We start from the raw sequence: 27,414 nt of genomic DNA on the forward strand, positions 1-27,414 counted from the left end.
AATCCGCATTTTTTTCCATTCAAATTCTTCACTCGAGCTTAGTAAATCTGCCCCAAAATGTCTGAAAAAACATATTCCTCTCCAGGTTAGAAAGGCTTTGCCCTTGGAAGATAAGGATGAATCACATTATAAATCGCAGTGGAACCATATAAATCATTCTCTTCTTCCAAATACTGTTTGTTTCTGATTTGGTCCGGAAAGGCAGAATCCCTGCAATGGGGAAAATATTTGTTATTCATTTAAAACAGATTAAAGTCTATATACAAAATATTTACGCAAATCGAATGCAAGTTTTAACAGGTACGAATAAAGAGGGACTACATTAATTGTGGAAAAAAAATTAAATGAAAAATAAATATGATGTATGTGGCATCAAGAGCACAGGGAGATTAGAAACCATAACAATAAATGTAATTGCCCTCAATTTTCTTCTATTACCTTTTAAACTTTTAGTTGGAGACGGTATAATAGACATAAAAACTTGTGTGATATAGACTGCTTATCAAGGCTTAAGACAGTGGGGGTGGGGCATTTATGATTGACTGAGCTTTCTGGAGTAGGCAATCCTAAAGTAAGCCCAGTGTGCATTTACTAAGTGCTTTTGAATCAAAGAAAAACGTCACCAGCTTTTAGGTTTACTATCCTGGTAAAATGCTAGTGCCTAAGACACAAGTAATTTTAAATTGGCTCCTAAATAGCTTGGTTTTGACAATATTTTTACAGTCCTTGTTTTAATAGCTTCCATTTATTGTCCATCTAATACCATAAACAAACACATTATACCACGCCACTAAGAATCCAATTCAACTGTACATTATACTCTAAAATATATCCCAGTACATAAAGGCAACACACCAGCATATTCAGTTCTATTCTATGGAGACTGCACCTATTTAAAGATGTGACAATCTTAGGGGCTGATTCATTAAGGGTCGAATATCGAGGGTTAATTAACCCTCGATATTCGACTAGGAATTGAAATCCTTCGACTTCGAATATCGAAGTCGAAGGATTTAGCGCAAATACTGCGATCGTACGATCGAAGGATTATTCCTTCTATCAAACGATTAAATCCTTCGAAGGATTTAAATCCAACGATCGAAGGAATATCCTTCGATCAAAAAAAGTTAGGCAAGCCTATGGGGACCTTCCCCATAGGCTAACATTGACTTCGGTAGCTTTTAGCTGCCGAACTAGGGGGTCAAAGTTTTTTTTAAAGAGAATGGTCGAATAGTCGAACGATTTTTAGTTCGAATCCTTCGATTCGAAGTCGTAGTCGAAGGTCGAAGTAGCCCATTCGATGGTCGAAGTAGCCCAAAAAATACTTCGAAATTCGAAGTTTTTTTACTTCAAATCCTTCACTCGAATTTAGTGAATCGGCCCCTAAAATTTAAGGACTTTATGATACTGGAAAAACATTGATGTAAACATATATAGTATATAATGTTTTAGTTACAGTTTTATATCCAATTTTTTCTACTTTTACATGGATTGTATTTGAAATTGAAATAATTTTTAGGTGCAATGCTCTGTGAAGACCAGTATGCAGCACCCTTGTTCTATTAATGCTCTTAGTTCCAGTTCTAACACAGCAAGCAGAGCGGTAATAGCATATCGTATTCTGCAGGAGAATTTGTATGGAAAATAGACTCATGCTGTAATGTATTACACATAAAGGGGTTGTTTGCCTTAAAATGATTTTTGTATGATGTAAAGCAGGGGTCCCGTGTTGGGGAGCAACACAAGCATGGAAAAGTCCCTTGGGGTGCCAAATAAGGGCTATTATTCACTAATTGGTAGCCCCTATGTGGACTGGCAACCTACAAGAGGCTCTACTTGGCAGTATACTTAGTTTTTATGCAATTAAAACTTGCTTTCAAGCCTGGAATTCAAAAATAAGCAACATCCAAGGGTTTGGAGAGCAACATGTTGCTCACAAGCTACTGGTTTGGGATCACTGATGTAGAGAGTTATATTGGGAGATCAGTTGCATAAATCAAATGCAATTGATTTATTTGTGGTTTTTAAGTTATTTAGCTTTTAGAGCAGCTCTCCAGTTTGTCATGCCAGCAGCTATCTGGTTACTGTGGTCAAAATTACCCTAGCAAATAGACAGTGGTATGAATGAGGGATTGGAACATGAATAGGAGAGGGACGGAATAGAAAGATAATTAGTATAAAGTAATAATAATAATACAATTGTAGCCTCACAGAGCAAATGTTTTTTTTGTCTGTCAGCCCCCCCCCCTCATTTTAAAGCTGTAAATAGGCAGAAGAATACAAATAAAAAAATTAGAACAAAGTTGACTTAAAGATGAACTACCCCTTTAAAATGTATGTGTTACAGTGGTTTTTGGTCAGGTATCAGTCACATCACTAGATACAGATGCAATTCCCTGTGCTTACCAGTAGATTTTATTAATTAGTTCTCACAGTTGGCAGTAGCAAAGAAGCAGAGCACAGTCATAGACAAACAAAATTTAAGGGCAACTGGCACACTTTACTGTTTCATTTCTGTGCTTACCTTCAACAATCAACATAGATAATTACCAAGAAACAACAGCACTGCCAACCCTCTTCATGTGCCATTGCCCCAAATCCCTACACTTTACAGTTACACTGTACAGTTATGCATTTATAATTGCTTGAATATTAAAAAAAAAAAAAAAAATAGAAAAAACAGGGAAAATATACCTTGCATTTCCTTCCTGCTGGACCCACTGAGCATAAGAATTGTGCAACTGATAAATAGAACTGGATCTGTAATAACCAGGCCTGTCTGATTCCATAAATCTGTTGGTTTTCAACTGTTCGCTCCAGCAAAGATTCTTACTATAGTAAAAGGAACAAATGTATGAAATGCACAGGAAATATTTAACAATCATGAAATTCAAATGTACCTACAGTTTGCATACTGGATCTAGCTAGTTAGTCTGACAAACACGTATATATTCATTGTCATTTTTTTAAATATTTTTTTTGAAGGAATGACTCATTTTGAGGTGCTTTAAAGAAAAATATATTCAATATATAACATGAACCCAATAATGGTATGAGTTAAATAGTGTTTGTGGTGTTATTGCCTTTCAGTTACTACTATCTAGCCCTGACATCTAAAGAAATACCTATATCCTCAGGTATTATATATTTGGAGACATTCTTTATATTTGAGAAAGACCAGTACTCTCTTACATTAAGGGGCAAATTTATTAAGGGTCGAATTGAAAAAAAATGATGGTCAATACTGTCAAATTCGACTAGGGAATTATCGATTCAAGTTTTTTTAAAATATTCTAATTAGATTTTCGAGATTTATCATACTTTGGCCCTTTAAGAATTAGAATTCGAATATTCGCCACCTAAAGCCTGCCGAATTACTGTTTAAGTCAATGGGAGAGGTCCAATTTGGAGATGATTGCTGTCTTCTTGACAGCCTTTCTGAGAAAAAACTTGAATCGTGTTTTTATTTATTATTTATTAACAAACTGCATTGTACACCTTTCTTAGTGGCCTTAGAGTGTTTAAAAAGCATGGGAAAACGTTCTGAAATCTTAATAAACATGAATTTGCTCGTCACACATTGGTACATATACTTGTGCTTGCAGTAGAGCTGAAATGGCCACATACTTTGAGGGGTGGGCAGTTCCAATTGAAAACTCAAACTCAAACTTGATTAGAGATTTAATTTGAATTTCGAGATTTATCATACTCTGGCTAAATTCGACTATTTGCCACCTAAAACCTGCCAAATTCAATGGGAGATGTCCAGGGACTGATTTGGACATGTTAGTAGCCTTCCTTGACTAAACTCGGATCGAGTTTAGTCAAATTCGATTTTATCCAAGTTTTCAAATCTGTAAAATTAGATGTTTTTTCTTATATTTAACCCCCTAGTCCACCTTTAATAAATGTGCCTCTAACGGTCAAACAAAGATGCTGTCTGAATAAATGGTTGGAACAGTGTGTGTGTGTTTGGGGGGGGGGGATCAATGGAGCCCATTTGACCAATGGACCAATACATTATTTTCCCGAAATAATTTACTATCATGTTTGTATTAAACTATGTCGGTCTAGTGGTTCATTAGTAAAAGTTTTAATTGCCCTGGTAATATTTATAGAGGACAGTAGTAATAGATATTTAACAAAATATTTTACTATAAAAGAAAAATGCATTCTCTCTTGGAAAAGCTAGAATGAGGGCTGAGATAAACCAGTATGAAGAAAGAGTGCTAAAATCTTTCCCTTTTTCAAACTCTCCTGAATACAATTTGCAATAAAATTAAGTTCTATTGCAAGGGGTTAAGCTGACCATTGTAATAAAAGTAAACTGATCCTTTTTCCTTTAATAAGCCCTTGATTACCTTCCAGAACAGAGAGCAGCCAGGAGGCAGGCCAGCAAAATAGCCAGAAGAATGGAAAGTATGGCGGTAATGATAATCATACTGCCACTGCGTCTCAGAGGCCGGGTGTCAATTGTTGTGTAATTTATTCCTAAAGAAAAATACAAATGTTACACTGAATTGTAAATTCAACTTTGCCATTTCTGTTTTCATGCCAAGTCCTTGTTTTAAAAAAAATATTGCCTCATTTATTACACCATAATTGTATATATATCAACTATTGTGAAAAGACATGCAGTCTAATTTACTATTTCTTGCCAAATCATTAGGGATGTAGCGAACTGTTCGCCCGCGAACTAGTTCGCGCGAACTTCGACCGTTTTGCGGCCGCCGAATGTTCGCGAACGTTTGGGAACGTTCGCATTTTGAGTTCGCGTTCGATTCGAATACAAGTCGTTCGACCATTCGACCATTCGAATTCCTTCGACCGCTAAAAATCAAACGATTTCCATTCGTTCGAACGATTGTAAGCATTCGATCGAATGAAAAGCATTCGATCGAATGGCTTCAATCGTTCGATTCGAATGAAAATCCTTCGATCGAACGATTAAAATCCTTCGATCGTTCAATTCGAACGATTTTAGCGGGTGTTCGAAGTTCGCGAACTGTCCGCGAACGTTCGCATTTTTTGCCGGTGTTCGCGAACGGCGTTCGCGAACACCAAATCGGCAGTTCGCTACATCCCTACAAATCATTAAAATAGGATAAAATACCATACACAAAGCCTCTATGCCTAATTGGTCTTATCTGTACTCGTGCCATGTACAAGTATTTTCATTATGTTTATTTTTTATAAATGGGACCTATGATATACATTTTAATGAACAAGATGCATATCTGTATTTGTTATACTGTATTATACACAACCCCTAGGTTTTTCCCTTCAGAGATTTTACCTTACCTATTGGCAGTCTTATTAAATCCGATCTGTTTGTTTTGGCGACAATACCAGTATTGTTCAGCACAACAAATCTGACCCTGTAAATATTAAAGAAAATGTATGATGTATTTTATACACAATATACAGTAACAGTATTAATATCAATAGGTTTCTGCTGAAAATAATACTTAGGAGCAATTGTGGAATTATATGTCCCTACATCTCTATATATATATATATATATATATATATATATATATATATATATATATATATATATATATATATATATATATGCACTTGGTATGCTTGGTATTGCATTATAGTTAAACCACTAAGGTGTTAAGTTTGCCCAGTAGCAGTAACCCATAGCAACCAATAAGATGTGTGCTTTTAAAGGAGATTAAACCCCCACTCCCAAAAGCCCCCACTGGCCCCCCTCCCTGCCTCCCCCCTGCACAGTGTTACCCCAGAATTGTGTCCCCTCCAGAAATACTGACCGCACATGCAGAGTCAGCGGAGCTCACAGGCACCATCTTCGGTTCTTCAGTATTCTTCGTAAAGTGAATGCCGTATTGGTGCATGCACAGTTACAACAATCTTTTGGTTCGTGACAACTGCGCATGTTGCCAAAAGTGACGGAAATTGCCGAAGGGAAGAAGACCCGAAGAATACTGAAGTGCCCGAAGATGGCACCTGTGAGCTCCACTGCACTGACTCTCCATGTGCGGTCAGTATTTCTAGAGGGGACACAATTCAAGGGTAAGGGAGAGAGGCCAGGTTAGGGGGGCCAGTGGGGACTTTTGGCCATGGGGGGTTTAGTTCTCCTTTAAATAGGTGACCAGCAAATCCTACCTGCTGATTGGTTGCTATGGGTTACTGCTCCAGGGCAAAGTTAGTGTCTTATATTACATAACCCCCTAAAAGCTAGAGAAAACAATAATTCACTTTGGAATGTGCATATGGTCATCACATCGGTCAACCTCAACGTACACAGGTCAGAACTTAGCCTTATCAGTGCATTTCGCTATATCCAAACTGTTGGTTTGTAGGTTGCCACTATAGTTTCCTTTTTGATTCCTGTTGCATGCTCTTGTATGTTCTCTATTCCTTAACATGTTACAGTGACCCATTCTTCACATATTCATTTAGGGAAGGTTTTATTTGTATCTCTGGCCTTCTAACTTCTACTATGGAACATTCCTTTTTTGTATTTTGTCCTGTTCTAGTTTTTCTGCTTCACTTTTGGCCTTTCACCTCTGCCTGTTCCTTGCCTTGCTCTCCCATATTTTCCTGTACAAGTTCTAGTTCTGTCCAGATTGGTCTGATCTTGTTTTTCTTCAGTCCAACTAGGCGGGATCTGGCCAGGACACTTTGGTTCTGTCCAATTTTCCTTTTTACGGCTTTAATATTGCAATAGAAATACTTGTTTGAACATTCTTCACACAAGAGAGTTGAGAACCTCATTTTTACCATAGACCCTTCACACTACAGTTATCCGGGAAACCATCATGCCAAAACTGTCTTGACAAGTGATAGCTGTTCTACATTGACAAGATTCTGTTCAGCAACATTTGAAGGGGGTGCAAAAATCCTTGATGTGTGTGCAATGTATAATAAATTTTATACCATATATGTTCTTTATACCTTTTCCACTTTTTTCCTTTCTAAAGCATATGCGCTTTTACCCCTATCCTGAAAGCAGAAGCTTTAATTATTATACACACACATATGGGCTTAATTACTTGCAGTGGGATAGGGTACAAAGTGTAAAAAAACGGGCACAAGCTACCATGTTTATTGCACTTTGCAGCCTTGGAGTGCTTGTGGTGCAGTATTTACCTAGGTGTAAGGTGTAACCCATCTATTAGCTTGGGACTATTTTATAAACATAAATAAAACATGTATTTTTTTCCCACAAACATACTTAATTCCATAGATTGGAAAGCATGACAACTCCAACAAGCAAAAACCCTTATGCTGAGAACATAATGCAACCCCCTCCCTTACTTTGTTCTGTTATAAAGTGAAGAAATCTGGGACCTCCTCTTCTTACCACAGAAGGCAGTACAATGATTTCTCTAAAAAAATCTTGAACTCCCTCTTTCAAATCCCAGAATACACCAGGTAAGCAAGGTAAAGGTGGCGTTGCATTGCAGTGTAACTCGGGGTGGGGGGGGGTTGGACTGGTAAACACACAAAGACAGCTAACACAGCCACTTTCAATCTGTGGAATTGGTTATGTCTGTGTAAAAATAATAAACATATTAATTTGTGGAAGTTCAGACAGTGTTTATTTCTACCTTTTCTACATAAGCCCAACTTGAATGTGTTCATGCCAGATTAGGGGTTATGTTTTGCCTTTAAATTATCTTTCAGCTCTGTAATGTGGAAGAGTACAGCACTAACTCTATACACAATGACACCCCCATCCCCAGAGACACACCTGGGACAAGGAGGACTTAGAAAGCAGAATGTCCCATAAAGCCCATGTTTATTTTAGTGGTTTAGTCCCTGCTGTATTTGTTTCCAGATAAGTATTAATTTTCTTCTACCTGTAGTCTGATAACACTTCATGTAAGAAGTAAACTGTACAGAAAAAGGATGACTACTTCAATTACCGGTAAGGTCCTGGAGAAGTCAAAGGGCCGTTGCAGAATGATTCATTGCATTTCACATCCGATCCCACTTGAAGCAAGGCTAAAAACCTCTCAGAAGAATTGAAACATGGATAATCAGCTCCACGGACACGAAGGGTGTGGTAGAATTTATTAGTTGGAAATGAAGAATAACTGACTGGGTTACTCAGATTTGTATCAGTTAAAAGGGGCTCAACTGCAAAAAAAAAAACCAAACAATTAAAGAAGTTTGGTGGGTCATTAGCAACAACAACAGGCTTATAGGCACTCAAAAGATCCCAAAGTCTGTATTCAAAGCTGCATTACAAAGTGGCACACCTCCATTAGACCTTCATGTTTTGTGTCCTACAGGCAGGGGTCGTTATCAGAATAACCTGTGACCTTGAAAAACGTCTTATAAATTACTACTCAAAATCTATAACATGGCTGGCCTATTTGTTAGTTTTTAAGTTACATTTTCTGCAATTGTTTACTTTTTTCCCCTTAGTTTTTCTTTAGAAATGTAAAAAAACTTGCCACTAAAAGTAGCATGCACCAATTGTGCAAAAAATAAAAATAAACCATCAAACGATTGCAGAAAAAGCAAAAGAGTTTAAAAAACTTCCATGAACCTGCTGATTGAACGGCAATAAATAGACCTCTTAAGATTAAGAGACAGTCATTGGCTCTTAACTCGATAAAAAAAATATATTTTTCCCAGCATGCAAAGAATGTCTTTTCTACATACCAGTATCAAGAGCAACAACCAACCAGATATCTTGTGTAGAATAGTTAGAACTGAAGATACACTGTGGTTGCTCTAAGACAAAAGTTGAGAATGTTAAATTCCCCCGGATCGATGTTGTGACTTTTGGAACATAGCTGCCAACATCTGAAAAAATACCAAAATAAAAATGTTGTTTTTTAACAATACTATTTTCTAAATATAGGTAAGAAACTTTACAGTACTTCAATACCACTACAGGTATAGGATCCGTTATCTGGAAACCTGTTATCCAGAAAGCTCCAAATTACGGAAAGGCTGTCTTCCATAGACTCTTTTTTACTAAAATAATCCAGGTTTTTAAAAATGATTTCCTTTTTCTCTGTAATAATAAAACAACACCTTGTACTTGATCCAAACTAATAAGTAATCCTTATCGGAAGAAAAACCGACCTATTGGGTTTATTTAATGTTTACATGATTTTCTAGTAGACGTAAGGCATGAAGATCCAAATTACAGAAAGATTTGTTTTCTGGAAAACCCCAGGTCCTGAGCATTCTGGATAAAAGGTCCCATACTTGTATTACACAAAATGATCAATAAAAATATTAGTCTATTTCACATGTAAACACTTTTTTATGCATAAAATAAATGTTCATTTTGAGCAGGATGGGACAGATTTGTCATATATGGCTCGTTGCATGAAAACATTTCTTTTATAAAATAGAACAGTGGTTGCCAAGAAATAGCTTATGTGTAGGTGCTCAATTAACAGATACAAATTCACTTTGTCCTTCAACTGTGTTCACATCACTTACTGAGCTATGAGATGTATGTGACATAATTTGCCACACCTTATTGGGTTTGGTACATTTGTTCAACTTGTTATTTCAATTATATCTGTATTTAGACAGGGCATAATGTAAAACGATTTCAGTAATGCAACTGCAGTGCAAATCTGTCAGTCTTACATACAGCCAGAATCAACATTTATTTACACAAAGGTGTGTTTTAGGATCAACATCATGCAATGTATTTGTTCTGTTTGTTCTGCATTGCTGATGTAGGCCACCAGCTGTATAGGTCTGCTATACTACTTCCCATAGACAAGACAATCAGCTCTGTCGTTTATGCTGCCTGTACGGAACGCATTTTAGGACATCCTGCAGCGAAATACCTGTCCTTCACGCGATGTCCTATGCCTTCAGAATGGCGCATCAGTTGCTTTTACCATCACTCATTGTCCAAATCTGCAGTCACACCTCTGTCCTCTAGCCTTCTCAGCCGTCAGTCATACGAACTCCGCCATCAGCCTTCTGCCCCCAGCCTTCCGCCCTCAGCCTTCTGCCCCCAGCCTTCCGCCCTCAGTCCTCTTCCTTCCGCCTTCACTCACCACTTTAGAAACTTGTGGATAAGACTGTCGGCTGAAAAGAGAGATCTGAGGGGGGAGTGCTGAGGAAAGAGGGTGGAGGGCTCACCAGCCAGGGCAGAGGGCGGAAGGAAGAGGACTAAAAGGAAGAGGACTGAGGGCAGAGGACTGAGGGTGGAGGATGGAGGGCTGAGGGCAGAAGGCTGAGGGCAGAAGGCTGAGGGCAGAATTCGTATGACTGACGGCTGAGAAGGGAGGGTAGAGCATGGAGGTGTGATTTCAGATTTGGCAGATGAGTGACAGTAAAAGCAACCGATGTGCCATTCCGAAGGCATAGGACATTGCAGGAAGGAGATGTATTTTGCTGCAGGATGTCCTAAAATGCGTTCCGTATGCCTGATCTCTCCCTACATAACCTCTAGGGGGTGTTGCTCACAGGTACTCTCAGTGACATTGTGTGCATGCCCAGATCAACTAGTCAAGGACCTCCTCCCCAATGATTTTGTACAGCCGTGAAACTGGTCCATAGTAATTCTCCCACCATTACCAAGCAAATTCAGAGTTATGCTTCATTTTAGCAGTACAGGTATGGAATCCATTATCCAGAAACCCTTTATCCAGAAAGCTCCGAATTACAGGAAGGTTGTCTCCCATAGACTCCATTTTTTATCATATAATTCTAATGTTTAAATATCCTTTTCTTTTTCTCTGTAATAATAAAACAGTACCTTGTACTTGATGCCAACTAAAATATAATTAATTCTTATTGGACTAAAAACAATTCTCTTGGGTTTACTTAATGTTAAAATAGTTGTTTAGTAGACTTATGTGGGAATGTAAATTAAAAAACTAGATTTTTTGCGAATGTTTAGCGCTGCTCGCAATGTAATATAATTTGCTGGCAAATATTACATCGCTAAGCAAAGGTTAACATAACACCTGCCCTGGAGTTTTGCTCAATATTTTGCTCAAAAATTTTATCACATACACTGCGAATGTTCACAAATGTAATTTGGTCTCATACTTTGCGAGGAAGTGGTCTATAATTGGTCAAATAGGACGCAAATATGCTCCCTAACATTCGCAATGGTCTTTGCAAACTTTTTTTTTTCTCGCTATAACGAAACATAATACATTCCCTCGTTAAGGTATAGAGATCCAAATTACAGAAAAATATCTTATCCGGAAAGCCCCAGGTCCTGAGCATTCTGGATAACAGTTCCCATACCTGTACCTCTCTATATTATATTTCTTTATCCCTCAAAGAGAACTGGAAAAACGCTGGACAACAACAATATACCTAAAAATCTTCTCTTTTCTATATTAACATTTTAGAGTATATTGTTTGGCAGTATAGAAGGAAACATAAAATTCACTGGCACAATTTAAAAAAAAATCATACTCCCTCAAAGGTTAGTACACCAACACACCCATTGGCACAAGCTCAAATTGTCCTTACCCTCAGAGATTCACATACCGATATCCGATACTCACCACACACTGTTACACACAATGGCAGAAGCACAATAAACTCATAAATAAATAGTGGCCATTAATGTGTCTTTAATTGAATTATAGGTATAGGGTGTCATTAGCAGCCCTGACAGAAGAACTAAATTGGAATAAGCAAAACATACATGGTGCTACCAATGCACTTGTGACAGCTTCTGTGTGTCACAGGCACTGCCAGGGTGATAAAATAAGGCTGCTGGGTAGAACAAAACATAGAACTTAGTACTATAATAACTAAGATTATTCAAACTGTAGCCAGGCATTCTACTTATGAAAAAACTTATTTTTACATTATTATATAAATTAAAAAATGTGCACCCTATTCACCAGTCACAGTTTTTAATCTTAATCTACAATGTTGTATCCTATCACGTGATATAAATCTCTATAAATATATTAATATATAAACTGTTACACTAGTGACTAAATATTCATTACTGCAATAGTTCTTTATTCTAGCAAACTGGACTACTAAAGCAGAGTGAAAGATTAAAAAAATAATTTACCTGCAAAAGCAACTACAGATATAGCTACAAGAATACCCAGTTTCAAGTGCTGATGCATCACTGGCGTTATTTCATTAAGTTTCTTTGTAGCCAGAATCAAGGATCTCCTATCAGGGCTTCTCAATGCATTTCATTTTCGTCTAACAAAATTCATTTTGGCAGAGAACTAAGGTGAATGCTAAGGAAGGGCAGTGCTGGCTTGTAGCCTAAGGGCGAGAATGCAGTGTTGTATAATCTATAGAACTGCATTCTTTACATTGTCTTAACATTGACATTAACATGTAAAGAACAACTAGTTTTGGGAAGACTTGCCACTGATAACAGCAGGGTGTTTACATTGGACTTTTTAGGGTAGGGACACACTGGGCGATTTGGGGAGATTTAGTCGCCTGGCGACTAATCGCCGCGACTTTCCACGACCAATCTTCCCCGAATGCCTCCCCTCACTCTGCGCCTGGATAAAATGAAAAATCGCCTGCGCTAATCACACGCGGCGATTTGTTTTCCGAAGTCGCCCGAAGTTTCCGAAGCGCCGGCGACTTTTCATTTTATCCAGGCGCAGAGTGAGGGGAGGCATTCGGGGAGAAAAGTCGCTGCGATTAGTCGCCAGGCGACTAAATCTCCCCAAATCGCCCAGTGTGTCCCTACCCTCAGTCCTGCTTTTACTTTGTCAAAATCTAGATAAGTAAAAAAAATACATCAAATGGCAGATGCACTGACACCTTATACAGTTAAAGGTTCTGATACTTTAAGTACATTATAGACCAAGAGCAGTGAATTTTGGCACCACATTCATATTATAATGTGATAGTGGAAATTGGGTGCTGGCACCCCAATGTGGTGTATACAATGAATGTTTCTTACACAACACACTCCTGTCTTATGTTGACATGCCCTGGCTGGTATTTCACTTTAGAAATTGTGGCAACCCTAGTTACAGTGAAAGCAAACCTTAAAGGAGAAGGAAAGTTGAAATGTTGGGAGGGGGGGTTCAAATGTTTGGCACGCCCTGTGATTATAATACCCCAGGTTGGTGCTCCTGTTAGCAGAAAACTGCATTGGCTACTTCTGAGCGAGCACCACGGATCAATTGTCTTTTTCCACCATAATTCTTCAATGGCCCCAGGCCACCCCCCTCCAGTGTTGATTTAACCTGTCTTTCTCAGACTTGGGGGGCATGACACGATGGGCCCAGCCAACCCAGACCCTGATCAGCTCCAGAAACCCTGGGCACTACATCTTTAACTGCCCCGCGGCTTGATCGAGGCCACAAGAAGTTAAAAATAAGGTGCAGAGGACGGGTTGCAATTTTGACACTGCCTTTAATGCTACAGTGTCCAGGACACTTGACAATTCTGTGCTTTTTACTCTGTGGCAACAGTTTGGAGAAGGCCCTTTCTAGCACAATAATGTCCCAATGCACAAAGTGTGGTCTATACATAATGGGTTTTCTGAGATGGTAGTGGACAAAGTTGACTTTCCGTCACAGAGCCTTGAATACAACCCAACTGAATGACTGTGGGATGAACTGCAACATCACCTGCTAATTCATTAACAGCATTCTACTGGAAAGCCTTCCCAAGAGAGCCAAACTCCATCACAGTAGGACCACATTTATACACTTTTACCTTGGTTTTGGAGTGAGGTAATGGACAAGCTTATATCTAGATACATTTGGTAATGTAATCTGCAATGTTTGCTGGTTTGTAACAGACCCCTATTGGTAAATTAATATTTTTATTGGTATTTTGCCACTTCCATCACTTATACGTTACTGTAGTAATAGAAACAGATGTTACATATAAACCAATTTTACCCACTAATATCTTTCTCTTATTCTTCCTGAAATTGGTATAGACTTTCAGACTTACAATGCACCTTGTAAAGGGTATATTTGAATGTCATCCCTAAGAAATCTATTTCAGGGGAGGGAGGACAAGAATGTGTTTTTGTATACAATGAGACCGAATGTTAAATTGAATTGCACAAAAAAATTGTATGTTATATTTGATCTTGTGACAAATACAGAGTGGTCAAGGGAGAAAATTAGATATTTTTGAAAAAAAGTTTTGTTAAAGCAGTAGAACCTGACCCAGACGATTATCGTGGAATTTTAAAGGTTAATGTAGGAGGTGAAGTAGGCCAAATCTGCATAGCGTCTTAAAAATGTGAACTTGCTAGTTTTCGGGCAGGGAGTTCACATATACCTAATCACTGAATCATAAATCAGAGTCCAGGACTGGGACTATTGTTTACCTTCAAATACATTTCCTTATTCAGCTTGTGTTTCATTGAGTGTCAAAAAGAAAGCTTTCCTATTGCCTTTCATTCTACATTAATCAATGTAAAAAATGTATTTATATGTTTGATTGTTTACATTTGCCTCCAGAAAACCTCAGAATTCTGATTTAACTTTAAAATTGAAGGGGACATTATATTTGTTGTCCAAATATGGAGAAGATAATTGACACAAAGGGGGTTATTTATTAAACCTCAAATTCTGGTTGGTTTGGGGCAAAACTCGAAAAAAACCCTTGAATTCAAGATTCAAGATTTATTATACCACGATGCTGCAAAAAGTCCTAATCCAAAAACCCCCCATCTCAGACCTGGTGAAGTCCTGTATAAATCAATGGGAGAGGCACCTAGTATCTCAATGTGAAGTTATTGTGGTATGCACTGGGTTTAGCCCGAAAATCGAACCTTTTCGGGGTTTTTGGGCAAAAACTCGAAAAAGTCTAGCAGTTTGGAAAAAATTCAATTGAGTACCTTTGCTCTACATGTGGTGTTGGATAAAGCATTTGGAGGCAACAATCTTTGGTCCAGTTTTAGGGTCTGTGGGGGTGGTTGATCAGCTTCCGGTGTTTAACAATGACTTCCAAGGAACCTAAAGATGAAAGTAATGTGGCCAAAGATAGTGGCCCCAACCCTCATATGCAACTCTGCATGTAGAGACGATGTACTACTTTCATCTTTAGGTTCCTCTGGATTTTTTAAAGCATGAGCAATGTGGTCGGGGAGTGGGCTGGGGACACTGTGTGGGCATCCTAAGGGTTAAAAGTTGCCTTTAAATATTCCAGTTTATCAGGCTGATGTTGGGTAACAATGAGTGAACTTGCCATTTCAGTGGGATAAAGGCATTTGTAAATGTCACCTTTAAATTAACTTTTAGCATGATATAGAGAGTGAAATTCTTGCAATTGGTCTTAATTTTTAATGTTTTGCGGGGTTTTTTAAAACTATTTAGCTTTTTGTTTAGCCTTTGTCCAGTTTGGAATTCTTTCAGCTAGAAAGATACATAATAAAAAGCAACAATACAATTGTAGCCTCATAGATCAATTCATTATTGACTGACCCTCGTTTGAATAATCCATGCTTAAAAGAATCATGCCTATCATTAAACATATAATGATTTAGTGCTGTTCTCACCAAGTTTTGCGTCAGAAGCAGTTTATGTCCCATAGGTAACCTTGGTATATATGAGGAGCTTTGTGATAAATATCCTCCCTCATGCTTGTAGGTTAGACAAATACCACAGAACATTGTTATGTTATTTTGTGTGTGCGTCAATTACTGGTCAAGCAGGTTCCTGCAAAACCTCCTCCTTCAATAAGTTCTTACACAATATAACTTCTTACATCAAAATTGTCAATTTAGAGGTCAGTCTTTTTGAAAAAAGAAAAATTTAAAACGACCAAGCACACATAAATAAGTTATATATGTATACACTTTTATATCTGAATGGGATATTTATGCAGTCACACGGAGATCAGCTGGGTAGATAACAATGACTGCAGCTTATTTATTATTATCTATATTGAATAACATACATTACAATACCGTAACTGAACCTGGCCAGCCAGAATAACCATTCCTCCAGCCACCTTGGATATTTTAACTCTCTTGTCTCCACCTTATTGCCAGCCCAGTTTTCTTTTTTGATCAAATCTCATTTTAAATTAAACACACCAAAAACCTCCAAGCTCTGACAATACCACTTTTTTTTTTAAAAAAAGGTAAATATCTTATTCTATGTAATATTGAATGGCTGTGTGGGTGGGTCATGTCTTAAGACCGTTCCCCCAAAAAGGTGGGCCCTTAGCCTGAGAGCTTGCAAATCATACCCATACAACAGCCTGCATGTGACCTATATTAGCCAATCCCATCACCTTATTAATACTTACCATATCTCTGTTCAGCTGTTTGCCTAATTTACCAGTTACCATCAAAAACAGCTGTGCAATATTTAACCTATTAACTACTGCTCCCCAGCTGCAGTCCAATGTTACCTACTGCCCTAAAATTAGGCCCTCCTTTTGCATTGTGATTGTGTCGCAATCTTCAGCAAGTACAGTAACTGTTAGTACAGCAGCTACACCAGACAAATCTGGCCATGGAATTAGGTCAACAAATGAAGCTACAAAATACCTAGTAGGTAAGGAAAAAGAACACACGTGCTCTTGCAAGTGGCTTGGATGGGGGTGTTAGAGAAGTGTTTTCATCCTCATAAATGAATGGAAAATTAAAATATTGCTACCATTCAAAAATATTTATTTTCTGAAATTGCATTTGTACAGTATAAGCTTTCTAAAACATTAAAACACCTGTAGTTTAAAATATGGAGTTGTATGTGGACCTCCCTAGTACAAAAGTGTGTGTTTCAAATGCTATCACACTTTGGGGCAAATTCACTAAGATTCGTAGTTGCACCAGCGTCCGCTTCGCCGCACTTCGCCAGGCGAATTTTCGCCAGCTATACGCAAATTCACTAAAATCCGAAGTTGCGCTCAGGGGAATCGTAAGGTTGCGAACTTGCACTACCGTTAATTCGCAAAGCGAAGTTACGCTAGTGATGCTTAATTTGCATACGGCGCTAAATTGAAGTTACAATGGAGGGATATGTAGCATCACTACACAAGCCTTGGAAACCTTCAAAACAGCAAATAAAATTTTTATTTTGCCCTACACATGTGCCCACTGTATAGTTAAGGTGCCATGAGTTAGGAAATGTAGGGGGGAAGGAGGGTAGCCCCAAAAAATTTTTAGATCTTTTTCAGCCTATCACCCATAAAAAAAGAAAAAAACGCCAGCGTTTTTTGGGACTTAGAAATTTTTTTACTTTTTTTGAAGCAATCCCTATCTACTCTATTGCACTTCGCCTGGTCTGAGGTGGCGAAGGAAGTCTGGGGTAAAAGGTAGCGTTCAGAAAAATGCACGTGTCAGTGAATTTGCGTAGTTACGTCCATTGCGCAAATTCGCCAGGCGTAAGAGTGCGAAGTAACACTAGCGAATTTACGCCAGTGTCAGCTCCAAGTCAGCCATTTGTGACATTCAAGTGTCAATTCGGTTGGATGGTACTTGGAATAGTGCTTTGGTTTCAATTTTTTTTATAACATGATAGTAAGTGGTTGCAGAGGCAGAACTAAACACCATGAGCCCCATTCTACAGCACACCACCTGCCAAGCATATGGCATGCCATTGTTGCTGCTGAGCACCATGGGAGACAGGTAGGCCATGGTGCAGTTGGCCCCATTCCCCACTGTAGTTATTCCACTGAGTGGCTGTATGCAGATCTTCAAATTAACAATTTGGGGGTTTTAATGCATGATGCAATTAGAATTATGTCTTATTAAATATATTATAATACACTTAACAAGCAGTTAACACGTTTAAATATTGTGTGTTTACATCAGTAAAATAATTTAGAGTTTACATTTTCTTCATTACAGTGATACACCAGGTAATTTGCATTGACGTGTGAGGATAATCATAACGAAAACACGAAAAACAAAAAACAATATATTTTCAATTCTGGGTAAAATGTAGAAACTTTAGGGTCTTGTTTTAATCTGTTCTTTGTTTTCCTACTATGTTATTGTGTAGTCTTCAACCTCCTTTGTCATAGTAAGGTATGGTTTGCGATTATGTGCAGAGTACATAGGATGAGTTCTGTAAAATGAATCTTTATTCACCGACACAGCTGGTTCTTTTTTCTCTTTAAGATCTATATTCTTGAACCACCACACATCCTTACTACAAAGGAAAAGAAAAAAAGGCCATATTAATAATTCAGTAACTCAGAGTTCTAATTACAGATGGAGCAAGCATAACTGAAGCACACACAGTTGCACCATGAAATAGAGCACCACATGCATTGTGTTCAGCACTTGCATTAGTAGAGTCTGCTCCATCTATATGAAGTTATTTACAGTGGATGTTCTGTAATTACGTTTGTGAATGCAGAATAACAACTTCCTGCTTCAGAAGACAGCAAGGGATAATATTAGACACAAATAGGAGGTTAAGTGCTACAGTTCACTATGCTTGTCACTGCATTATAAGTTCATGGACAAGTGCCAGGACAGAGTCAGATGCTATGCAAGTGCTCCGGTGCCATTACATACATTATACAAAAAAATGTATGTAATGGCATAATTAATCCCCATCCTTAAAAAAGTAGTGGATGATGCCAATCCACCAATGAGAAACATAGGTAGATTATCTTGATCCTAATACAAAGTGTTTTCAGTGTAGCGTCCCTTTATCTTTATCAACATTTTGATCCCTTAAAAAAAATGTGCTTGGCTAGGAGACACTGCTTCATCATAGTGCAGTTGTTCAGAAAAATGTTCCTTCAAACATGAGAACAGATAGTAGTACCTAGGGGCAATGTCTGGTAAAATGGAGGTTAATTCAGCAGATCAAGACCTGCTTCAGCAATGGCGTCCTTGAAACAAAAGACATGCACCAGCAAGTTGTCTTAATGATACAAAAGTTTGTGTCACTGCTTTATGCCTCTTTAATTGCTGTATGCAATTTTCATCCCAAAAAACCAAAGGTACCTAACCAGGACTCAAACCCAAAAGGACTTGGATGAAAGAGAGTTGCTTTCCCTTAGGGACATAGTTATTTTGCCAAAATTGTTTATGAAGTTTTGAGCTTGTGCTAATTACACATCAGGTTTTGTATTATGTTCAGCCAGATATTACTATATGCGCTATTTGCACTACATAAATATCAGAGCATAGTAGTGATCTTTTAAACATCATCACTTTGGCACCAGTTTACTTAAACTCAATTTAACTCAGTTCCTCTTCTCCTACCTAATAGAGCCTGCCCTCAGCTCAATTTTAAATGTTTCTACTCTACTACATATTTATCTAAATCCATTTTTGACTCCATCACTACCCCTACTCTCAAATTATTTTATCCAACAATGATTGGGAAGTCATTATCCAGAGTTACTTCTAACAGCTATACCGTAGCTAAAGTGTACTACTATTCCTACTTTACAACTACGTTATGCTGCTTCCATGCTCTGCACCCTATTGATCTCAGGTGTTTTAACCTCAGCACTCATTATCCTCAGTACTTTTGGCTCCAAGAAATTACAGTTTTAGATTACTCTGGGTTAAAAAATGACAACTGTGCCTCTTTGTCTCTCTCCCTTTGTGTATACACACACATATAAATGCATTCATAAATATGTGGAGACCAATTCTGAATAGCATAGGGACCCAATTTTAGGTCTCAGCTTATGGTTTAAGAATCACTCATGTAGCACAGAGTGCACCTATACAGGTCAGGGTGCTGGTTAAAAATTGTGAGGTGGGTATACAATGGTGGGACACTACCACAATACCTCTTTCTGTCCCATGGGCTATATTCATATATACACCTATGAATCTGGATGACTGATTGATAATATAGTTGAAAGAAAATTGAATATGTCCTTAATTACCTTCCAAGTGCAAGAGCAACAATGAGACAGACCAATAAAACAAGCAGAAGACTTGCAAGTAAAGTGGTAATGACAATCATGCTGAAACTATACTTTGTTGGCCATGTATTAATTGTAGATGGGTCGATTCCTACATGAAAAAGCATATAATTAGAAACCATAGCAAGAGAAACCAGCACATATTTGTATATATGTGAAAAATTATTTACAGTAATACAGACAGTCCCCGGGTTACGTACGTAGGTACTGTAGATTTGGTCTTAAGTTGAATTTGTATGTAAGTTGAAACATATACATTTACTTATTAAATGCAAAAGGACAGATGTTTGTCTTAATATAGTATTTATTTTTACCTTTCTGTGCATATTTATTTTTACCTTTTTGTGCTCTGCAGTAGACAGCACACACCAAAGGGGATTAGGGTAGGTGGGTTATTAAAGCTGAATGCTAATAAATGCCAAACAAACCACAGTATGTTACTGTAATAGCCCCAGTCTGTAAGTGTGAGTTGTATGTAAGTTGGGTGTATGTAACTCGAGGACTCCCTGTTTATAGTTACTCCTTCCCTAAGGTTAAGCGAAAGAGGATAGATATTGGAGGCAGGTATACCATGGAACAATACTGCAATACATACTGCAATACATCTTTAATCTGTCCATTTGATTGCATCAACATGGGGTGTTGTCACTTGGAACCAAAGTATAAAAATGGGCAGACATACTAATGAATATGGTATGTGTGACTATAAAGATAAAGAAATGATGCAAAGAAGAAGGCAAATACTGTAGGTAGTTGAAGAGACTTAGAGGAAAGAATATGATGAAGAAAACAAGAGAGAAAAGTAGAATGGAGGAAAATAAACTGATAAGTAGTGTGTCCCTGACACCACATTCTGTCTAAAAAACATTCCAGGCCTTTACCTTTTCGCAGGGTAATTACTTCTGACCAGCGTGTTCCTGTCTCCATTCCTGTCCCATTCAGCACAACAAATCTTACTCTAGAATTAGAAGATGAAATGTAGATGTTTAAACATTTTTTTTAATTTGAAATTGTATTAATGTGCTTCAAAGACAAATAAAGGGTTCAATAAAGAGTCAACATATTAGAAGCAGCTTACGTCTCATTAGTAGATATTTCTACACATCATATTGGATAGTTAGTTGGATAGATAGTGTTAACAGGTCATTTCTAATGACATCTTGGAATAGCATATATCAGCTGGCCAATCTTTTACATGCTTTATTTAGCACAGCTAAGTGGGTGACAATTAAATACAACTTTGAAATCAACCCATAACAACAAGGATAGGTTTTCTTAAATTATTATTTTTCTAATGGTGGGAAGAATTGTATTGAAGTCTAAGCCTTCAATAATTAGCCTAGTTGTTTAGCTGCATTCTGCAGTGATGAAATATTTGTATGCAGAGACTACTAAACTGACTTATGTGAATCCAATATTTCCCACATGTCTATAGATTCACAAAACAATCATACAATTCTTCCAGTGGAAAATTCAGTTCATAAATACAAAAACTACATGAATCAATTTACATGCATGTTATCTGAGGGAAAAAAATTCAGGGGTCATTATGTTATTAGAAAGTGTAGATTCTTGCTCTTGCCTATTTTCCTCCTATTATCACACCAGCTTAAATAACAAGAAGAATTGTGTATATCCTAGTTTCCAGAGTGGGTCTTGCCCTATACCTTCTTTTTTTGTAAGTGGTGTGTATAGAATAAAGGTAAATAGGTTTAAAATGTACAGTAAATATTAAAGAATTCTCATATTAATTAATACTCTACTTCAATTAATTTTGATCCATTTATATATGTAAATGTAAATTTATCTTTGGCCCCACACATAGGTGTTATGTAATAAAATTAGATTTTATCTTGTTATTTTAATAAAAAAAAGCTTGACCAAACTCCCATCCCCGATTTTGCCTCATTTATCATTAAAATAATTCAAATTAATGGCAATGGGAAAAAACCTCGATAAAATTGAGCAAAACACCAAACCTTGTGGTTTTTTTGGACTATTTTCTTCGAATCACTATTTTTTGAGCTCGTGCCTGAAAACCCTGAATTTTTCAGATTAAACCCAGCATAAACCATGATATCTTCAAATAGGGATAGGACATCTGGCATTGACTTATACATGACTTCAACAGGTTTGAAATGGCAGATTTCCAGATTTTGGCTTTTTGCAGCATCAGTGTATACTAAATCTTGAAAAATTAAGAGCTTTTTTCATTTAAAATTAGAGTTTTTTCCCCAAAAAGCCCAATCATAAAAAATTCAAGTTCTAGTAAATAGTCTCCATAGAGAGGGCTATGAGAGTTCAACCAATTAACCAGTGGCTGGTATATTTGGGTAGGAAAATTTACTATATTCTCACAATGCAGTTTTAAAAGTGGAAAGTTCCACTGGTAATGGTAGTGCAACGGAGTCCAGTAAAAGATTAATCTGTATTGCTGAAAAACAGTTCTTAGTTTTGTTTTTTGCTTAATTAATGTGGTGTCCTGGTAATAATTGTCTTCAAGCATCTCTTTACAAGGTATTAGGGCTAACAAAAATTAAAATGCATTCGCTGCTTCAAAACGAATCCACAAAAATACACTCTAATTTACTTTTTCTTCCTTGTTCCCAAACTCTCCCTGCTGACTGACTCCATTAAACCATTTTTTCAAAATACAAGGGTAGAATATGTTCCGATTTTCAGTTAACTTGTGTAACTTATGGCCCACAAAATATATACTCTGCCATTGCAGTGCTGAAATCCTGTCTAGGAGCCTGTAAATAGTTTTAATGAAAACTGCCTGTCACCAGTGGTGACAGGTGGTCATTGACTGGAGACACATTTTAAAATCACAAAATAATGGGAAACTGCCAATATAATTACAAATTTGGATGATGGGAATCTCTTACCCTAGTTAAATTCCATTGCTCAAACCAGGAGCAGGTTTATAATTCAGAGCTGAGGAATTTTTCACCCTTAGGTAAATCTAGCTATGGGTTTCTGCTTTTAGTAAGTATGCATTTGTTTAAATCAAGTGTTTGCTTACCGGTAGGTTCCAAGAGAGGGCACAGGGCCATTGCAGAATAAAGGGTTACTGCAATTTACATCAGAGCCCACATAAATCATTGCCTTAAGTTTGCCAGATACATCAGCACATGGGTAGTCACCTCCAATTACAGGTAGAGTGTGATAATATCTGTTTGTTTCAAATGACGAAATGTTGGCTGGATTACTCAACTCCATATAACTGAGCTGTGGAATAACTGAAAAGCATTGATGGAAGTTAAGTTCTTCCATTAGAACAGCATTTTAGTATTAATCATGCACACGTGCGTTTTATATGCGATTGCAATCAAGCCGAACTCTCAATTATAGACAATTTGTACATTTTCTCCTTGTCTAACTTTGTCAAAGTGTACATCAGTTTGTCACACAATACAACACGTCTCATATTTAATAAAAATCAAAAATATCCTATTTTCCCATGGTGTAAATTCTCCATACAACTGTAGCAGGAAAAATTATATGTGAGTGCTTACATGGGCACAGGGCACTTAGACCCATACGTGCAATTATACCCAGCAATTGTCTACTTGCACTAAGGTTGCTTGCCACCAAATGATGTTACCACTACCAGTGTCTATATTTTGCTCTTATTTTTGAGTTGTGATTAACTGTAAATGGGCAGCAGAAGATGTGTTTTGCATTATCTTGGCTGGTAAGATAGGATTAGAAGTCTTCTTGGATTGGGGAAGGCAGATCTGTAAATATTTCTCATAGTTTGCCAGGGCTATGTAGTCTCCTGACCATTTTTCTGATGGCCTCATCTCTGTATTTTACATACATAACAGTTGCCTTTATTCATCTATCGTGATATATATTGTAGTGATGGCACAAACAACTTCAATTGAAACAGTTGATTTTGGAATCAAAGTCAGTGGAGGCTGGGTGGGTTTTGGCTGACCAATTGCCCCTGCAGTGGATCTCAGGGTCTTCATCACCACTTATGTATTCATAGATTGGCAAGTCAGGAGTGTGTATAACTTGGGTCAGTCCTGGGTTGGATCTGGGCAGATTAGGATCAGCATGGGTTGAAAAATATGTATCACTACAGTGGACAAGAATTCTCAAGTCGGGTTAGTAAATCTGTTCAGTAGATGCCTATGGGAACATCAAGAAATTTGACACAAGATATATGTCTCTGCTTGGCCTCTTAGCTGTGGCCAACAACAAAGAGTGGCGTGCACAGAGAATTTAGAATTTCTGACCTGAGTGCACAGTTTTTGAAAATGCATACAAAAAAGAATTGTTTTGTGCACATAGGCAAGAATGAATAAGAGGGAACATTGCTCCGTTTTAAGAAAGGCCAGACGCTAACAATAAGTCCCAGAGTGCAGAAAAGTGTTCCTATAATGTAGCAGAGCACAGTAGAATTCTCTTTGCTAGTGATATTGCACACTGCCTTGGTCTGATGCACAGGAGTAATAAGCACCCCAACACTTTAACAAATATTATATGCCAACATGATGCTTAGTATGTAACATCCATTTACTCTTTACTATAAAACACAACAAGATAATTGTAGTATTTGTACAAACCTCTGTTTAGAGCAACAACTAACCAGACCTGACTTGTTTTGTACTGATGGAAGATGCATTGTGGCTGATCCAGCACAAAACTCGAAGATGTCAGTTTTCCTAGAATTGGCTTTGTTGTGATACGGGGCACATAATAGGGGATATCTGAAAAAAAAAGAAATAAGGCTATATTTTAGTGTATAGTAATCTCAAATAAATTAACAAATTAGAAATGTAAAGTATGAGTGCTACATCCAGAGACCTCTGTGCAAAAGAAGGGTCGACTCACCATGTCCTTTGCTATTTCTTGTGCATGCAATATATGATAATACAGATATGGGACCTGTTATCCTGAATGCTCTGGACCTGGATCTTTCTGAATAATGGGTCTTTCCTTAATTTGAATCTTCATGCCTCAAGTCTACTAGAAAATCATGTAAACATTAAATAAACCCATTAGTCTGGTTTTGCTTCTAATAAGGATTAATATATTTTAGTTTGGGTCAAGTACAAGGTGCTGTTTTATTATTACATAGAAAAGGAAATCATTTTTAAAAATTTGGATCATTTGATTAAAATGTCTATGAGGCCGATCTATTAAAGGGCAAAGTGGCCTCGCTAGCGAAAATTTGTCAGAAATCCCATCCGCAGGGATGTCGCCAATTTACAGGTGTTGAGGGCGATTTGCTAGCGAAAGAGACCACCGCTAGCACAGTTTCATGCCCTATCGCCAGGCGAATATTCTCTCAGGCGAATGATTGTTACTCCGTAAATTCACTAGAGTGCGAATTTTACAGAATGTTACCAGATTTTCCGCCAGCTTAGACCTGGCAAACTCATAAAACGAAGCTACATCCTCCTCAATTTTATGTCAGTGAGATTATATTCTGTATGCCAAAAAGTCATAATTTTTTGTAATGCTTTTTGTCGTTAAAAGTTGTAACTGTTAAAATTTTTTATTTCAACATGTTTTTTTTTTACCATTTGAGGGGCATTTGTTTTAGGGTGGGCTCGTGTCTAGGGCATTAGAGGATCTCTTTTGCCTTTATTTTGTTTCCATGAACATTTTAATAATAAGTGGCCACTTCAAGCATTTGCACCAACATCTTTAATAAAGAGCTATATGAACCCGTCCTATTCAAGATGTGATATATGGCACCCACGAGCTTCGTTGCTCTACTCTGCATAAATAAGTGAGCATGATATTCAGGGACACTTTTTTGGAATAATGAACTATGGAGGGAGAAAGCAGGGAGGGGGGGTAGTGGATGGGGTTTTTCTTATTGAGAGGGTTTAGTTCTCCTTTAATTCTCCTTTTTACTTTTCTATATCACTTTGCTTTCTATACACACACACATAAACATTCACTAATCTTCTATTTCCTTCTTTCCCCCAGTTTAATTTTCTACCATCTGCTGCCTTTGCTCTTTGTTCATCTCTTTATTTCTTTACACTACCACCTTCCATGTATCTAATGTTCTCTTTCAGCCCCTCTTCGCTTATGTCCCCCACTCCTCTTTGGATTTCTCCCATTTTCACATGTTGTTTCTGCTGTGTTCTCCGTCCTTCTTTTTCTCTTTTACCTGTACCATATTCTCTGCACTCCAATTCTATAGTCTACTTTCCTGCATTCAGTATCTCCCTTGTATTTGCTTTCCCTTTACTATTTCTTATCTGACCCATACAAATCTTCCTATCTTCAAGCTGCATTTGATTTAATTCATTGGGCATGTATCCTGCATATAAAGCTCTGTTTTCCTTTGCTGAAGGGAATGCTATATTCATAATTCTTAGTTTGAATTTCATGGAATAGGTATAACTACAAACAAGTGAGACCTGGAGGTTTTCAATAAAGTATTTAGGTCAAATAAGGTATTTTAATAGAGCAAAATTGAATTGAATAAGGACTATCTAAAACAGTATAACCAAAACAGTATAACAACAGTGCTGTGAAAGACCTCATGAAGTAGTACGGCATCTATGTTGAGAGATCTATTATAAAATCGTTGTAATGCTTCATTTAACATTGGCATAAAATACAATTTGCAGCCATTTTAAGTAGGCAGGGGTCCCTTGTGAAGCATCTAAAATCTTGTATGTTGCTCAGGTTCCCCAAAGTTTAAGAGAATCTTCCGCTGTTTCCCACCCCCTACTTTTAGCTCTGAAATTGAATTGTAAAATCAAGGCCCAGAGCTCCATAATTTCAATGAACATAAACAAGCACAAATAAAATATAATAATGTGTATAGTTAATTCATTGCAAGTGAAATTAAATAAAGAGAAAATAATACAAAAAAGGCCCCACAATGAGTAAAAATGTATTAAATCAGTGGTCCTTGAATGTTAAACTTCTAATGCTCACAGATTTATTTAAACAAAATCCATTAATTTTTCATTTTCTCTTGTATGTCATCCACTTTTTAAAAAGAAAAGAAAAACATAGATTAGGCAAAGCCTAATAGTCTTTATTATGTCCGTGTAATACAGTTTAACATATTTTGTTTTTTTTAAGAATCATTTACCTGCGACAGTAATAGCCAGTGTAGCAATGAGTAGAAGGAGTCTTCCAAGGAGATCCATGACTGGGGAGAATGAGGAGTCCTTCTGTCTGTCTCCCTCCTGTGTTAGTCTCAGCTTTCTTGTGTTTCTTTGTGATCTATCTTGCAATGCTAGAGATATGAAATGAACCAGTTAGTATGGCAGCAATCACGTCACCCCCATGGGAGAAACAACTCCTGTGCTATAGCTGCATTCTTTACATGTTGTAAAGAGATTTTGAAATGAGTGTTAAACATGTCAAACTAGTTTTTTCTTTTAACAAAAATAGTTATAACTGGTTGGATACATGTATGGGAGAGTTTTTTCATACCTACGTTTTTTTTTATTGAAATGTGCCCTATGTAGTTGTACTTTCTGTGTGAATGTAAATTTAGCCACTCACGCCTATGAGAGTCTTGTTTAATTTGAACATCATCAGTAAATGTGCACAACACTGGGATATAAGAATTCATTGTTGCAAGACTATTCAGATATGCTGAAAAAAGTGACCCAGTATCTTTAAACTTCA

General features: G+C 37.3%; 2 protein-coding genes across 2 annotated transcripts; both read right to left on the reverse strand.

The window, feature by feature from the left end:
* On the reverse strand, nt 1-12,152 carry LOC108708307 (uroplakin-3b). Its single transcript, XM_018246873.2, has 7 exons — nt 12,011-12,152; nt 8,647-8,790; nt 7,902-8,115; nt 5,302-5,378; nt 4,362-4,491; nt 2,695-2,832; nt 1-210 (listed from the first exon to the last, which is right to left on the reverse strand). Exons 1-7 carry the CDS (start codon nt 12,066-12,068, stop codon nt 87-89), a joined length of 885 nt encoding a protein of 294 aa, XP_018102362.1. The 5' UTR covers nt 12,069-12,152; the 3' UTR covers nt 1-86.
* A 5,086-nt stretch (nt 12,153-17,238) lies between these two features.
* LOC108708308 (uroplakin-3b) lies at nt 17,239-27,100 on the reverse strand. The gene is made up of 6 exons (XM_018246874.1): nt 26,870-27,100; nt 24,369-24,512; nt 22,817-23,033; nt 20,673-20,749; nt 19,753-19,882; nt 17,239-18,044 (listed from the first exon to the last, which is right to left on the reverse strand). The coding sequence occupies exons 1-6, from the start codon at nt 26,925-26,927 to the stop codon at nt 17,879-17,881; spliced, it is 792 nt and encodes a 263-aa protein (XP_018102363.1). The 5' UTR covers nt 26,928-27,100; the 3' UTR covers nt 17,239-17,878.
* Nucleotides 27,101-27,414: the final 314 nt, after the last annotated feature.

Source organism: Xenopus laevis, chromosome 2L (assembly GCF_017654675.1).
Source record: "Xenopus laevis strain J_2021 chromosome 2L, Xenopus_laevis_v10.1, whole genome shotgun sequence".
Taxonomy (NCBI): domain Eukaryota; kingdom Metazoa; phylum Chordata; class Amphibia; order Anura; family Pipidae; genus Xenopus; species Xenopus laevis.